Source organism: Girardinichthys multiradiatus, chromosome 17, assembly GCF_021462225.1.
Source record: "Girardinichthys multiradiatus isolate DD_20200921_A chromosome 17, DD_fGirMul_XY1, whole genome shotgun sequence".
Lineage (NCBI taxonomy): Eukaryota > Metazoa > Chordata > Actinopteri > Cyprinodontiformes > Goodeidae > Girardinichthys > Girardinichthys multiradiatus.
In genome coordinates, this window is record NC_061809.1 from 5,097,193 (window position 1) to 5,113,485 (window position 16,293).

General features: G+C 41.4%; 1 protein-coding gene across 1 annotated transcript; it reads right to left on the reverse strand.

Moving 5' to 3' along the window:
* Positions 1 to 206: 206 nt before the first annotated feature.
* lemd3 (LEM domain containing 3) lies at positions 207 to 14,106 on the reverse strand. The gene is made up of 13 exons (XM_047390146.1): positions 12,765 to 14,106; positions 10,357 to 10,397; positions 8,927 to 8,996; positions 8,736 to 8,809; positions 8,485 to 8,564; positions 7,682 to 7,827; positions 6,146 to 6,247; positions 5,951 to 6,053; positions 3,058 to 3,221; positions 2,304 to 2,385; positions 2,107 to 2,212; positions 1,941 to 2,019; positions 207 to 1,704 (listed from the first exon to the last, which is right to left on the reverse strand). Exons 1-13 carry the CDS (start codon positions 14,056 to 14,058, stop codon positions 1,535 to 1,537), a joined length of 2,511 nt encoding a protein of 836 aa, XP_047246102.1. The 5' UTR covers positions 14,059 to 14,106; the 3' UTR covers positions 207 to 1,534.
* Between the last annotated feature and the right edge of the window lie 2,187 nt (positions 14,107 to 16,293).

The following is a 16,293-nucleotide window of genomic DNA, read 5'->3' on the forward strand; positions in this document are numbered from 1 at the left end:
TGCTCTGTTTTGTACCAAACTTCCAAAGCCCTACTGCAGTGCATATCCCAGTTATAAATGGTCTGCATCAACACGGGATGCAGTAAACGATTATCACGTTTTCTTTTGCTGCCAAGTGGCCAATAACTCCTGACATCTCCATTCAGATGTGGTCCAGCCAGCCTGAGCCGACCTAGTGAGTTTGACACATAACAGTGAAGCTCTGGTTTATTTCTTAAAGTGTTCACTTTATTATTTTGTCTTAAACATCCTGACAATTCATACAAAGCAAGTGTCAATCTTTAATGAAAATACAACAGGTCTAGTGACATTAAAATAGTACAGAACCCTCATTAAAAATGAAAATAAATAGAACCTTTTGGTTTAATATCAAATGAAACTTCTACAAATGCCAACTTCCAAGATTCCATCTAAGACCTATATGTTTGACTCATTTCTGCTCTAAACAATTTCAACATGTTCTATATCTGGTACATTCTCTAATGCAGTGCCAGTTGAAAAAAAGCACAATTTAAGGCACAGTTGGATCATCTGCAGCAAACTGTCACTGCAGCAAGCAAACACAAATATGAAAACTATAATTTTACACAGCAAGAACTGAGTCCAATATTTTATTATCTGCATTTAAAAGTTTCAGCTTATGCTATTGTTTTAGGAATACAGAGGTGAAGCAGAAACAGAGCTTAGTGTGCCTCAAATCCTTGCAGTGTGTGGGATACATGGAAATTAGGATCAGATGTGACAGCTGTCCTTTAATAAAAGAGTGATGACATCATTACTAATCAGCTTTTTAATCCAAACATAAGCAATGATAAAATCAGGAGGCAGCAGGAACAAGTAGCCCCAAGTTAAATAGTGGTCTCCTCGGACCTGGAGTTCACGTTCACAGAATCAGAACATACAGCATTTATTTATTATGTTGGAAACTGGATTTAGCGAGGCAACAAAAAGCAAGAAGTCTAATAAATCCTGTCAGAAATTATACTTTGAAAGTATACTGAACTAAATCTTGGTCTGAGGAGAAGTCAGGTGTCCAACTGATTTTGGTTTTCTGATGCACTGCTCATTCCCTGCAGGGCACACGAGGAAGATCAGGTCATACATAAAAATGAACAAAGTGGTTTCATCAGCTTTTCTTGCCAATGTACTGAAACGCTGCTGTCGCATACTCTCAGGGTTAGCTGTAGATGCACACATACTCTGCTGTGGTTAGAAGCAGGAAATGTGCTCAGAATGTCAACTTCTCATACAGACCATCTTGTGCTTTAATTCACACATTTCAAGCAGAAAGTCGGAAAGATTTGAGTTGTACTGAAAGCGGACGTATGACTCCACTGTTGTGAAGAACTATGGGAAAGTAACAAAGATAATACTCAGTTTGCCTTTTTTTTTTTATTCTATGACACTTGAAATATAAACTTTGTCTTTAAAAAACTCTGCACCACTGAACAGTTTCCGTCAAATATGCTGTGTTCCCTCAATGAGAGAGCAACAGTTCTATCATACAGGGAGGGACCGGCCAAACAGGGCCCTCTCAGGAGAAGCCTGAAGAGTTCAGGGGTCCGTGTTGTAGCGGACAGGGTATGGTGTTTGTGGGGTTCTGGTGTAGGCTGGAAGCTTTCAGGGGTGTGTTGCAGCCCTGGGCTTGTGGGAAGCGCTGGTGGTATCGATCCAGACGCAGATACTTGACGGTCACCAGCTTACCTGTTAGTAAATGAAACACTCTTTAATACAGAGATAAGTACTGGAGGTGACTCAGAGAGTACAACATCTAAACCAAAGAGCTGTGAAAAAGTATTTACCCCCTTTAAAGATTTCCTCTAGGTTTGCTTTTATGTCCCATTTAATCATATTAGATAAATGTTTGATGGTTCATTGATTGTCTACAAGGTGATGCATACACACACAAACACACACTAGATATAATTCATGTATTTTACCATCAAACCAGGAGCCATGCAGAGCTTTAAAAGCTTTTCCTGAGTGCTCTGCAGAAAGACACTTCACGTATACACAGCCCTGTGGAAACAAAGGGTTCAGAGGAGAATCAATGTAGCCCACAGAATCCAAGCTTGTTCTACTTGGAACACAGTCCACCTCACTAACCTCTTTAGAGTTCTTGTCAACAGAAATATGGACAATGCCATCATTGTCACTGCATTTCTCCAGGATGGCTTCTTGGATGGCTAAATCCCAGCTGTCACCAACCTCCCTGCAGATGCACACAAAACTCGCAAAATCTACAAGCAGCTTTGGTTTGACAGCCTTTACTAGCTCCAACATGCTTAAAAAGAGGTACCTACATGTCTGGGTCAAACATATTCCTTATCTTCAGACATGGAGTCAGACTATTGGGGGGAGAATTCCTCCGGTCCAGAGGGAAAGCTGAAAATAAATGAACATATCACATGAGAACATATACCAACTATGCCCTGTTCACGCATAGCAATAACTCTCACTGTGTTTAGTGACATGCCAGAGAACTGGATAAATAATGCCCCCACCATGTCAGATGTGACTTCAGGTACTTGCTTTAAGCAGGTTTTTCTACGACTGCAGTGAAAAGCATTTCATCTACTGTATGCTTTTGGTGTAGTGGGATTTCAATCAGTTGCGGCAGACAGAATTAGGATAATTTGGTTTGTTCTGGGTCTGAGGAAGTTCCTACAGTTCAAAATATCAGATAATATGTCTGGAAGCAGTTGGTCTCTGCTTCTCTGTAGGATATGAGACATGGGGGAAGGTAAAGTCTGATCTCAGTTATCGGGGACCCAGAGTGGTTAACAATGTTAGAATTAAAAGAGAAAATAAAATATTGGCTCAATAAAACAATGCTTCTGTAGAAAACAGCAACATGTTACGTCAGCTACAAGAAACTACTTGTGTAGTACCAAAAATAAAAGTGGCTAAATGAAATCAGAATAAAAGCACATCAGTGTATTGGTGTTCTGAGATCACATTAGAACATCACTGTCTGTACATAAGGGAGCAGGGAGGTACCATGATGCATTGCCTCTCTTGCATTAAGACTGGCACCGTTTTCCTGAAGTGACGTACCTTTTCCCTGCCAAACTTTAGACTTGTCACAACTGAGAGGCGGCTGGATCCACCTCCACACCAGGAAGTCTGCTCCCTTAATCTTTTGCGTTTCTGTTCGGATCCTGGACTCATTCGCTGAGAGAAAATGTACTGCCCGATCCCAAATCTTCTGCATCTTCCTCCTGTCAAACAGTTCAGATGTTAATACTTTCTTTAGAGATTGAGGTACAGCACACAGGATTTCAAGCATTGCTTTGTGTTCATTTGATGATTAAGGCTTACAAATAATGACAAGCCCAAAACAACCCAAAATTCATCTGGTCAGAAATGACAGCATTTAAAACAGAATGTGGGCCAAAATAAAAAGCACGTTCATGTTAAGCATATGCAGTGAATACATGGTCAGGGTTCCCTTTGTAAGCTTTCATTTATTGTGGCGCCCATGGTCCGTATTTGATGGTACCGACAGGACAGGGGACAGAGAGAAAAGGAAAAACCCATCAGTAAATAGTTCAGGGCCTGAAGATGGTGCACCCGCTCTGAACCACTCAGTGCCTGGCCTTTTCAATGAATTATTGAATCAATGAAGCGTGACAAGAACAAGATCAGCCTGCGGTTTTGCGGAGATGTTTAGGAAGCTCAGATTGCTTTGACACCAGCCTGCAGCTCATCTGCATTGGTTGGTTCTGGTGTCTCTCATCTTCCTGCAAGAAGTGCTCTAAAATGTCCCGGTAGGTGGGTGCTCTGACATTGAGCTAGATAAAACAAAGTGGACCAACAGCAGCAGATGAAATGACATCCCAAACCATCAATGACTGTGGAAACTTCTCAACGGACCTCGGCAGCTTGGATTCTGATTCTCTACACTCTTCCTCCAGGTTATGGGACTTTGGTTTCCAAATGAAATGCTAAATTTACTTTGATCTAAAAAGAGGACTTTGGACCATAGAGCAACAGAGTCCAGGGGTCTCATGTACGAAGTGTCCGTACGTACGAAAATCTGCCAGCGAAATGTTTTACGCACAACTCAGCACTTTTAAACATTTGACCTGCCGTGAAAATGTGCAGAATTCACATGATTCCATGTTAAAGCTAAATGTTTAATTAAAAACACACAGACACGGTGATGTATGAGGTAATGCAGCCAGGGTGGACTTCCTGGTCATATTGTGTTAGAAACTTCTGAGTATCTGATTGAACCTATTAGTAGCTTCATGTTTGAGCTGGGCAATAAATCTGTTATTTAGGCCACATGAGATGAGAAAATGACTATCGCCAATATTGATATACATTTGCATAACAATCTATATCATCGTCATGGTGACAGCAGAGCCAATTAAACTTACTTGTAATTAAAATTACAGTGTTCAGCATTAGACATGCTTTAACCACATCTCCCAGACACATTGTGCTCGTCTTATTTTTTTAACCATGTCCTGTCCGGCGGAGTAGCACACAGGATTGTTGTCAAGAAAAGCCCAACAGATTTACTTTCACAAGTGGAGCATTACAGCTAAAGCTTTAAAGCTCTGCTTGATATTATAAAAAGAAGCTTTATTAGAAACTGCTTTGGGATTATTTCAATTGTTACAGACACGGAGACAGAAATGAATAAGAAAAAAATAAGAAGCACAAAAGAGAGAGAGGTGGGCAAAGATGGAAAAGGGAGAGAAGGAGAAAAGAATAGAGGAAAAAAAGAAGGATGAAGAGATTACGGCTCAATATAGAACATTTATGTATCTGTTAACACCTGAATCTAAACACCTGTGGGTCAAAGTGTGAGCGTGCTTGTGTATACAAGGTTTCTCAATAAAAATATGCAATAGTGAGTGTGAGGAGCCACAGACCTGCCCCCTTGGACCCGGGACAGATACGGAGGAGATCTGAGCCATAGACATCCAAAGCCCCCCAGAGCACAGGAACCCCAGGAGAACCACCACCGGGACTACCGCAACCCACCCAGAGAAGAGCAGTGGAGAGTCCCAGGGGAGCCACCCAGCAGCCACAGTGCAGAAGCCCCAGAGAGCTGCAGCGATGAGCCCACAGGCCCTGCCGGCAGCCATCTACGCCCGAGCAGATCCAGCCATGGACCCAGAAACCCGAGACCCTGGAACATATCACTCCCCAGGCAGAGGCTCGACAGAGCCCAGGGGTCCAGGACCCGGCAAGCAGCCACCGGGGAGAGAGCCAGCACACACCAAAGCACCCAGCCCCAGATACCTAGAACCACAAGTACACCTGCGGGCAGAGACACCAACCACCGGCAGGTAGTGTGGCGGGGAGGGAATACGTCTCACATTTGATGGGGGCCTAAACTGATCCAGGAGAGGGAGAAGCCCAGACAGGTTTTATTTGAACCAAAAACAGTCTGAGAACAGTTTTTCTTCTCTAAAGACCTGATGTTGCTTTAAACTGGTCAGATTAGTGGTTCTTGTAATTTTTTGCCATCCGGGTTTACTCTTCACACTGGGCAGCCAAACGGCAGCACAAACTTTGAGTGAGGCTGGTTAAAGGTCAGAGTCTGAGTCTTGGTTCATGACTGAATTATAGGTTTGAACATTAATACAGTCATTGGGAACCTCGTTTTAAATAAACCGATACATATCGTTTACTGAGATAAAGCCCAAATATACAGAGATACAATTTTTAAAGGTTTTTGGGTGGCACTAGTGCCTTTATTAGCTCTAATCAGACAGGAAGTGGGCGGAGAGAGAAGAGGAAGAGACATGCAGCAAAGGTTCCAAGGTTGGGAATAGCCTCTGGGGTGCCTGTTCTACCTCTACTCTACGCCCCGCACCGCCCTTTTCTGGAGATATAACTGAGGTCGTTTTGCCCTGCCCTAGGTGGCAGTCAGCTGACTTAGAGCCAGAAAGATGAGATGAGAGTGAGACTCGGCATGAAGAGAACTCACCGATCCTTTGGCTGAACCAGAGAATCTCTGACGTGAGGGATGGGCAGGTAGGGTTCCAGGTCCCGGTTCTCCTGGCAAGCTTCACCGTGGGTCCTTAATACATCTGGACAGCAACACAGTTTAGATGAAGTTATGCTTTTTATTTCCATGGTTTCTTTACATCCAGACAAAGTCACATGTTTCTGTTGTTCTTACCAATGATCCTCTCCACCATGTCGTACATTTGCCTCGTCTCCTCCTCCTCTCTCCTCCAGCGATACTTTACATAGCAGACCACACTCCACACAAAGCCTACAGCTACACAGAGACATGTTCACTTTAACTGCAGAGAATAAAAAACACATTCATGACCCTGTCCGGTTTCTCTCAGGTACTAGTAAAGAAAATAAAAACAGCTGATAAAAATCTGATGTAGAAGTCAGATAATTAAACCAAATGTTTTCAATGGACACCAAGTCAAGACAGAAAATTTTGTTTCCATAAAAACAACAAACTCAGTCATGTCTGCCTGCTAACTGGGCTTTCCTTCCACTTCAGTTCAGCTTCCTCAGCACAGTGAGGGGTTGGTCATCCACAGTGATACCATCCGGTTCCACTACAGTGGACTGCTTCACCTCACTTGCTTCAGAGCTGGCTGGATGAAATTGCTGTAGAGTTAAATGTTTTGTATCATTGGTGCCCTCATTTTGTAAATATTCTCTGCATAAATTTCATAAAAACATACAGAAGAACTGCTTTCTTAGTGCCTTTATAATTCAGACCATGTCTTATTTAGTTTTATAGGGGCCACAGAGAGCCCTGGCCTTAAGGGTGTAAGACTAATTAGGGTTAGGTTTCGTTTTGCTTTATCCAGGAAGAAAACCCATTTTTGCTGACCTGTTTTTTAAGTGTAATTAAACCTCTTTTTTCGTTCGTTCGTCGTCTTCCGCTTTATCCGGGGGCAGCAGACTCAACAGAGACGCCCAGACGTCCCTCTCTCCAGACACTTCCTCCAGTTCCTCCAGGGGGAGCCCAAGGCGTTCCCAGGCCAGCCGAGAGACATAGTCCCTCCAGCGTGTCCTGGGCCGTCCCCTGGGCCTCCTCCCGGTGGGACGTGCCTGGAACACCTCCCGAGGAAGGCGTCCAGGAGGCATCCGGTATAGATGCCACCTCAACTGGCTCTTCTCGATGTGGAGGAGCAGCGGCTCTACTCCGAGCCCCTCCCGGATGGCCGAGCTCCTCACTCTATCTCTAAAGGAGTGCCCGGCCACCCTACGGAGGAAGCTCATTTCAGCCGCTTGTATCCGGGATCTCGTTCTTTCGGTCATGACCCAAAGTTCATGGCCATAGGTGAGGGTAGGAACGTAGACCGACCAGTAAATTGAGAGCTTTGCTTTTCGGCTCAGCTCTCTCTTCACCACAACGGACCTCTTTTTTTACACAAATAAAAAAAAACTGATATGTGAACATTTCCTAAAGAAGTACAAATTTGGAAGGGTTTTCTAATTTTATCACGACTGTATAAAGGGGCAATAATTACAATATGAGTTGAGGGAATTCTAAAACAATGGAGTTTATCAAAGCTAAGTGATCTGCTCACCATTTTAAAGTCACATGACTTCCTTTGCAGAAGTCCACTCTGCTCCGTAATGTCAGCAACCAGCAGCATGCAGTCAGATATCAGCAACAAGCCCACATGCTTTCATTCCCCCACCCAGAACTCAGCGTGTTTGTGACATGCAGCCCACTCACCAACAGCAACGAGGAGGACTTTGCTCGTGACTGTGAGCAAGGCTCGGCGAAAGCGGCATGCAAACGGCATCCTGGGATGTGTGGATTCTAACCAAGAGATCTCAGACACATCTGTCACTGGATCGTCGGCTATCAGCCCACTCAGCCTGAAAATACACACCAGCCCATCACATGTACACCAACATCTGTTCAAGATCACACCATAAACACATCTGTTATGGTTACAGTAATGAATTCATGTATTGTCTTTGTAGCTCTTGGTTCCCTGGTTCCTAGAGCCTCATTTACAGATACTTCCTGATATTTGTCACTTAGATCTGTTAAAACCCGACCGATACATGTTGCGCTGCCATAATCAGTCCTAGGAAATGAAACATGTTGTGTTTCCTACAAACCTGCTGTTAGTACAGGTGAGCCCAATAATAAATAATAAGGCAATGTAAAAAAAATTTTTTAAAAAGGAGTTTCAGTTTTGACAAAAAAAATTAATCTATTTGTATTTACATTTTATAAAAAAAAGATTGTCAAAAACATTTAAACCCTCCATAATAATCAGTAGAAAAAATTGTTCCTGCACTTATGACGTTATGGACATATGGGTCCAAACCTTCACCCCCACTTCTCAAATTTACTTCTGATTATCATAGTAATTATCTTGCTATCTATAACATTTATTCTTATGCACCTTAAAAAAAATCAATATACATCTATACCAGCAAGCAGCCCATGGATGGCCAGATTATTTGAGATAAAACAGGTGTTATCTCTACTAACAGTAAAAGGGACATGTTGTTATTTCTCACCTTATACCAACATCCTGGTCAGCACGGATGATCCACTCCAGAGAGTTGTCAATAAATTCTTTACAATCTCGATTCTGGGCCTTAATAACAGACACACAGTAAAAATATTGACCAGACTCAACACTAATCAATTTTTATTCAAATGAGTCAATTTAGGTTTAAATTCTTAGATTTTCCAAACGTAGGGGTGGATGCTTCACCAAACCAAAATATAACCTAAGGTGAGCTGCTGATCAAATGATTTAACCTACCAATAAATACTCTGTGACCTCATCTCTGGACAGACTCCTTTTCGGATACTGCTGGTCTCCACAGTCATGATGCCCTATAAAGCAATAACAGTGTTACATTACGTCTGGACTGCTTGCTTCTACTACTAAAGTGAAAAACTCAACAATGACCCATGCGACAAAGACAAACTGTAGATAGAGGCAATAGCTACCAGCAACAATGGCCAAGTGCTCATGAAGACTGAGCAGCAGATTTAGGATCACATCTTTTTCTGCCTTAGTCTGCAAAGAGAAACATTTGGTTACCATGGCACCAACAGAACTTTGTAACATTAGCTCAGTACTAAACATTATTCATATTAACTTAGAGGTTTTTGATCTTCCTTCAGACATGCCTATGACACCAGCTGTGTGAAGATCAGGAGCCAGAAACTCAAACTGCTTATTGACCTAGTTAGTTGTTAGTAGTGATGCACCAATCAGTGATCAAAATCAGCCAATTTTTTCATTCAAATATCTTTCTTTTCCATGTTCATCAAACAGATCAAAATGAAAAGTCACACTTTTTCTGCTCTGATCAACTGCGGATTGAACCAGGTTCAGCTTTGGTGACTCACTTTCTAACCCTAACACCACTACAAAGGGACATGCAGCACTTTTTTCTTTTAGGGTCAATATTCACAACATTTAGTTATTCATTTAAAACAAAGTTAACAGAAATGAGTTTGCGTGTGTCAAAGGAAAACTGCAACTAATATCCACAACAATCCTAGAAAACCAAGTTTGCCGTTTAATGTTGTGAGTTGGATATAATAACGCAAACTTAAAGCACTGCTTGGACACAATATATGTTTGTAGGGTTGAGTATTCATAATTTGCATATAGATAATTTGGCCAACTGGATGGAACAACTGCACATTGTTAGTGGTTGCTATAATAAAGCTCAAAAGGTGCTTCTTTCTTTATCATTGCACAGTGAAAAATGTGGGTTTGAAATGATAAATTAAATGACACGTTTTCCTGATAATGGACAGCCCTACACCAACTTCATCAGTTAATACTAAACCTCATTTTTCTCACTCATCTTTGTTTTCTAACATAATCATTTCTCCACCGCCTTGTGTCTTCCAGGTGTGGGCACTGAAGGCAGTGAAAGACCACCAGACAGGTCTAATGTTATTAGCATGCAGATGGGAAAATCCATGTGACTTGGGAAAAATATTGCTGTTGAAATACTGAAAGAATATAAGAGAGACTGGGAAAAAAACAAGTGATATTATTTTAATAGACCCTTTGGTGTTTAATCAGCATGATTTACTGACCCAGTTAGAAGCATTCTAATTTGATCCTTGTTATAATACAGTGTGTTAAAGTTCAGTTTCTGCCTGTTTTTCATAGAAACCACAGATATGCCAAACATATACTACTTTTACTGACTGCAGGAAAGAAAACCGCTCCAAAGGCATCCTTCCCAGGGAAGCACAGAGGTTTTATACAAAAGCCTATATTAAAATACAACTAAAAAAAAAAGCCTAGCAAATACATTACTCTTTGCTTCACTCTACGGATCGAAGGAAACACTGATTTCATTAATGTCAATTTTATGGAGTACAAAAGGAGCAGGAAGAAAAAATATACTTACATATAAGCTGTCAAAGTGGCTGCCAAAGGGGTGGCTCTTAACTACAGCACAGGAAAAAAGAGACAAACAATAAATACAGATACTGGATAACAACGTGAAATCAAAGTCTAACCAGAAAGTTTTAAAACGTATTCAAACTCATTGCTATACATTTAGATAATGTGACGTTCACATTGGATCAGTTTAAATATACTGATTAACTTGAACCATTATGCTCAGATATGTGGCATAAAGCAGTGATAGGTTGGGGGAGACCACCACCAACTCTTCACTATTACTGGGATTCCTTTCTCTGTGCTCTATTCCACTGCCTCAGAAGACAGCGAACTCCCAGCCGGACTCATTCAGCGTTGCAGTCATGGAGAACAATCTGAGAACCCATTTCTACCCTTCAGCTACTCGCTGTAACTCCTCTATGGACAGAGCTGTGCTGACGTTTTTGCCGCCTCACAGATTTCTTATGTTTTTGCTTTTTTTGTCACACTTAAATAAAAATAACTGATTAAAACAAATTTTAAGATCAGACAGATAACCTGAGGAAATGCAAAAATAAAATCTATCCAACCCAATCTGGCCCTGTGTGAAAACATCACATCCTCCTTGGTAACTCCTCGTTTGATTTTACTAGCCTAACCCAAACTTTTATAACCAAGCAATCACTTAAATGGAACCTGTCTGACAGCACGAAGTAGGCTAAAAGATCTCAAAGCAACACATCATGCCTCAATCTTAAGGACAACTGAGAAGGAAAGTAACTGACATCAAGGTAGAAAGGACTTGTAAGGCGTTGGGAATCCAGAGAACCACAATGAGAGCCATTATCCACACATACAGAAAGCATGGGGCAATGATGAACCTTCCCAGGAGTGGCCCCAAAATGACTCCAAGAGAACATCTACAGCTCTGCAGGCCTCATCGCCTCAGTTAAGGTAAGAGGTCATGATTCAACAATAAGAACGAGAGATTAGGAAAAATGGCCTCCATGGAGAGTTCCAAGACCAAAACCACTATTGATCAAAGAGAACACAAGGCTGTTTCACATTTGCTAAAAATATCCTGCTGATCCCAGAGGCTTTTGGGAAAATAATGATGAGAAAACTGGAGATTTTTGGAAGGTGTGCATCCTGTTACATCTGGAGTAAAGCTAAAAGTATTTCAAGAAAGAACATAACTTCAGTCAAATAGGGGGTGGTAGTATTATGGTCTGCGGCTGTTCTGCTTCAGGACCTGGATGATTTGCCATGACAGATGGCACCACAAATTCTGCTCCAAATGTCTGGCAACCAGTTGGTAACTTTAAAAGTTTAGTTTGGATTTTTTTATAAGCAAGGTTAACGTAAACTTATTGCTAATAGTTCTCTAACCTGTAGTAGAAAGATGTCAAATCACCATGAACTTGTTGGAAAGAAAATAAGACTTAGGAGTGGTGAATGGCTAATAAGCTGGTCAGATGTTCAATTAAGATCAAAGAAAATATAACAGAACAACACTTAAAAATCATAAACTAACCTGTTAGGCTCAAGTGCACTTAAGTTATAAAGTAGGGTAATTACCCAAAGCGCAACAGGAAGTCTACCTCTGAGCTGCTTGAAAAACCAAAATGAATCTTTTGGTGTGACCTAGTCAAAGTCCAGATTGAGATACCTTCAATAACTGAGATATCATGTCATCATCTTAAACAGACTGTTTTCAAAACCCCTCCAATGTGGCTGAATTATACCAATTATGGGAGGAAGAGTGGACCAACATTCCTCCACAGTGATGCAACAGATCAGTCAATTATAGCAAGCGATTGGATGGCGGTTAGTGGCGAGCGTGGCACAGCCAGGTAACTAGGGTCTTCATTAGGTCGGAGGCATAATCACCTGAACCTGCAGGACCAAACGCTTCATATAACACTTTGTGTAATTAACCTATATGAATTTCACTTTGGGATTTAAATACCTAAATATATATATATTTTTCAGTGTACGGAAAATATATAAAGCATACTTCAATAACATAATGCACTGTTTAATTTGGATATTGTTCCCTAATTTTACAACATTTATCGTTTGGTCATTTCTAATTTTCCTGAACATGTCTATACTTTGTAGTGTGGTGCTACATTAGATGTCTTGTTTCCCAGTTTGGTGTACCTGTTCCGTTTCAGGACTATGGGTGCCTTTCCATCACTATCTAGAAGTTTTAACTAGTTTATGTACTGCTCTTCAGTGACTTCTGTGGATCTCCTTAGCTTACACAAGTTACAGGAAAAACACAAAGATGTTGAGATCAATTTGAGTTCAATAAATCCCAACACCGGTGTTTCCTCAATAAAAACATTCAGACCCTTTCATTACATTTGGGAACGTTACAACCGTTCTCTATAGAAATTGGCCAAGATGACAGATTTTACGGATACTTACTAACGCCATCCTCCCCCGAGGATCCAGAGCCCCTCATTCGGATGTACATGAGACCGAGCAGGAGAAAGAAGAGGCAGGCTGCTGTGAGCAGGAACATGGACAGATAATGAGCACTGAAGCTCCCAGAGGAGACTTGCTCTTCTCTTTTAAACTGCAGCAGGAGCTCATCCTCAGGAACAGCTAACTTGTTCTTCTGGGCTGCAGGTCCGTATGCGTGGTTCGGAACGGGGCTGTGATTAGGATAGCCCCCCTTGGAGGTCAGAGTCGGGCTGCTGGAACCGGGGAAACGTGGTCTCAGCCCAATGCTGAACCTACCGGCGCTGTTACTCCTGGACGTCCCCTCCTCGCTGTTAACATGGTTGTTTTCTCCGGTCTTACTTTGGTGGTCCTCATCGAGGGAGACGTAGATTGAGTTCCTGGGAAACATGTGGCTCCGCGACCCTCCCAATGCGTCCAAGTCTCCTTTCCTTTCCTTTTCTTCATCTTCTTCTCTGCCTCCTACCATGGTTCTATTCCCAATCGGATTAAGCACACAGTTTTTTCCTCCGATCCGAGAACCTCTGCCGTCTACATGGGAGAGAAACGGCCCAGTTGAGTAAATCCGTCGCAGCTCCAAACTCCTCCGGTCTCGGTCTGGGCCTCCTGGGCCCCCAACTTCCTCCTCGTCCGAGTCAGAGTACTCTCCTGCTAGTTTGCTTGTGTTCACACGAGCAGCACTACTGCCATTTACAGGGTGGGAATTCTGCAGTTCTTCATCACTGAGGTCTTCGTCCCTGGATTCATGATCCTGCCTAGATCTCTTCCCAATTTCCCAACCTAACGATGCACTTGTCTGTCCGCCTGGACTCGGGAATGAATTGCTTTTTAGAGTAGTCCCAACGCCGTGGTGCTTCTTGTTAGCCTCGTTAACAGGCGTAGTCACTCTAATCTTCAGCTGTTGTTGTTGAACGGGTGGGTTTCGGTTCGCTCTTTTGAGGTGATCCAGGCCCTTTCTTTTCAGTGGTGTTTCAGCATCAGATTCGTCAGAGCTGAAGCCAAGAACAGAGGACTTTAGGCCCGGTCTTCTACCGGAGCTCAGGCGCCTGACGTCATGTCTAACTGGCCTTGATGCCCCTGTGCTGCTGCTGCTGGTCCCGCTGCCACGGCCTTTACCCCGCTTCTGCTGCTCCTCACGGAACTTCTTCAGTTTCTTTACGTACACCGGACGTGTGTTTTCTGTGATTGGGCCAGGAGTGCAACCAAAGCACTTCAACTGGGAAAAAAGCTCCTCATCTGTTAACTGCGTCGACGCCATCTTTGGAGGGGAAAAAATGTCTGAAAACGTTCTTCTTCGTCTGTTACTTTATCTAGTGCTGTCGTCACACAAAGCTGCATTACTGCCACCTACATTATTTGAATGTGGTTCAAATTCTTATTTGTGTAATATTCTACATTCAGTTACTTGAACTATGTAGCATTAAACTATATATTTAATAATAATATAATATAATTTTTGTCAAATTTGTGGGGATGTTTAAATTATCCACAAACCCTGGTGGACTTAGATTTTAAATTATTTTCATCCAACCAAGAAGTTTGTTCCTAATTTGAAACGAGACGAGGATCTCTGAAAGGTTTATACAATAATTTAAAAAGAGTATTGATAAAAAAACAAAACTATTTACATTTTTGTGAAATTTTACATCTGAAAAATGGTCTATGCCCTCCTCGATAGTCAACGGAAAAGTGTTTCTTGGCATTACAGCAGTAAAACCTCTTAAATCCACTCTTATATTGATGATTTATTTGTGGTGATGAGCTCCAAGTCTTTGAGGTTGAAAGGTCTCTGTGCCATCACCCTAATTTGTAGCTTCCTTTTTATTTTCTTGGCTCAGATACAAGTGGGAACATTGGCTGGGCCACTCCATAATGTTAATATTACTTCCAGCTAAAAGAAACATGTTGGTTAAAATAAAAAAGAACCTTAATCTGCCATGAGTATGGACGTTTGGGCTAAACCAGGCATTTGCAACTTCTCTGAACTAAGGAGATATCTGACAAAGAAAATAATAAAGCCAATAGAGAAATAAAACACAAAATAATGAGTATATCTGTATTTGCTTTATATTTTAACATTTATAAATATAAACATATTGATTTTACATGTCAGCTTCCACTTTTTTTGTGTACATTTACCCATTTGAGTTTTATTGCTTTTCCTCATCTTGTTTTGTTGTAGGTCTTTCAGTTCCTATCAGTTCATTGTTTCTACATAATTATCTGTAGATTGTCAGGTGGCTTGAGGCCTGGTTCACACTGAGGGCCAGATCACCACCATACCAGAATTATATTATTCTGGTCTAGAACAATAAACGTTTCATCTGCATCACTCACAGGAATGGTGTCAATATAGTGGTATGAAGACACCATGTTACATGTTACAACACTACTGTTATAATAAAAGACTCTTTCTGCTCTGTATTTCATAACAATGTAGGGCCAATCAGAAATTTAACAAGAAGCACGAGAGGTTTAAAGGTGTAAAATAATCAGAATTTTTATTTAGTCTTCTTTTATCTCCAGTTTCCACTCTCATGCATCAAAATGTTGACCTTTTCTCAATATGTTTGAGATAGGCCAAAACGAGGTAGACATAATCCGCTGGTGGACCGCTTCGCAGTATGGTGTGGGAAGAATCATCTAATTTTTAATGTGAACAAAACAAATTGATTGGAGATTTCAACAGGAATAGGTCAAACATTATTTATTTCATGAGAGAATAGGTGGAGGTGAAGAAGCCGTCTACAAGAAAAGACAGAGCAGACTGTACTTCTTTTGGAAGCTTAGGTCCTTCAGTGTTTCCAGCAAGATGTTGCATATCTTCTATAAGTCTGTTGTGGAGAGTGTGGTCTCTTCTGCCATAATTTGTTGGGATTGCAGTATAAGAGCCAGGGACTTTGAGCTCAACAAACTAGTTCTGTTCTGGGGACTGCTCTGGAACATCTGGAGATGATTGTGCAAAGAAGTAAGAACATTGTGGACAACCCCCCCGAGCATCAGTCTGATCTGCTGTAATACAGACCACCACACGATATCCTTCCTGCCCACAGCCATCACCACCTATAATAACTCTTTGAAGTATCTTGGGTAAGATAAGTTACAAAAAAGTTTAATTTTCTTTTGGGAGTATTTTTGATTTTACTTGAATATCCCGATGCTACTCTTCTCATTGATGCTCAGTGGGAAGAGTCATTTAGTATGCAGTCATGTCCTAAGGCACTCAACCCTAAGCTGCCTAGTGATCTACAGGTCCTTCTCAAAAAATTAGCATATTGTGATAAAGTTCATTATTTTCCACAATGTCATGATGAAAATTTAACATTCATATATTTTAGATTCATTGCACACTAACTGAAATATTTCAGGTCCTTTATTGTCTTAATACGGATGATCTTGGCATACAGCTCATGAAAACCCAAAATTCCTATCTCACAAAATTAGCATATCATTAAAAGGGTCTCTAAACAAGCTTTGAACCTAATCATCTGAA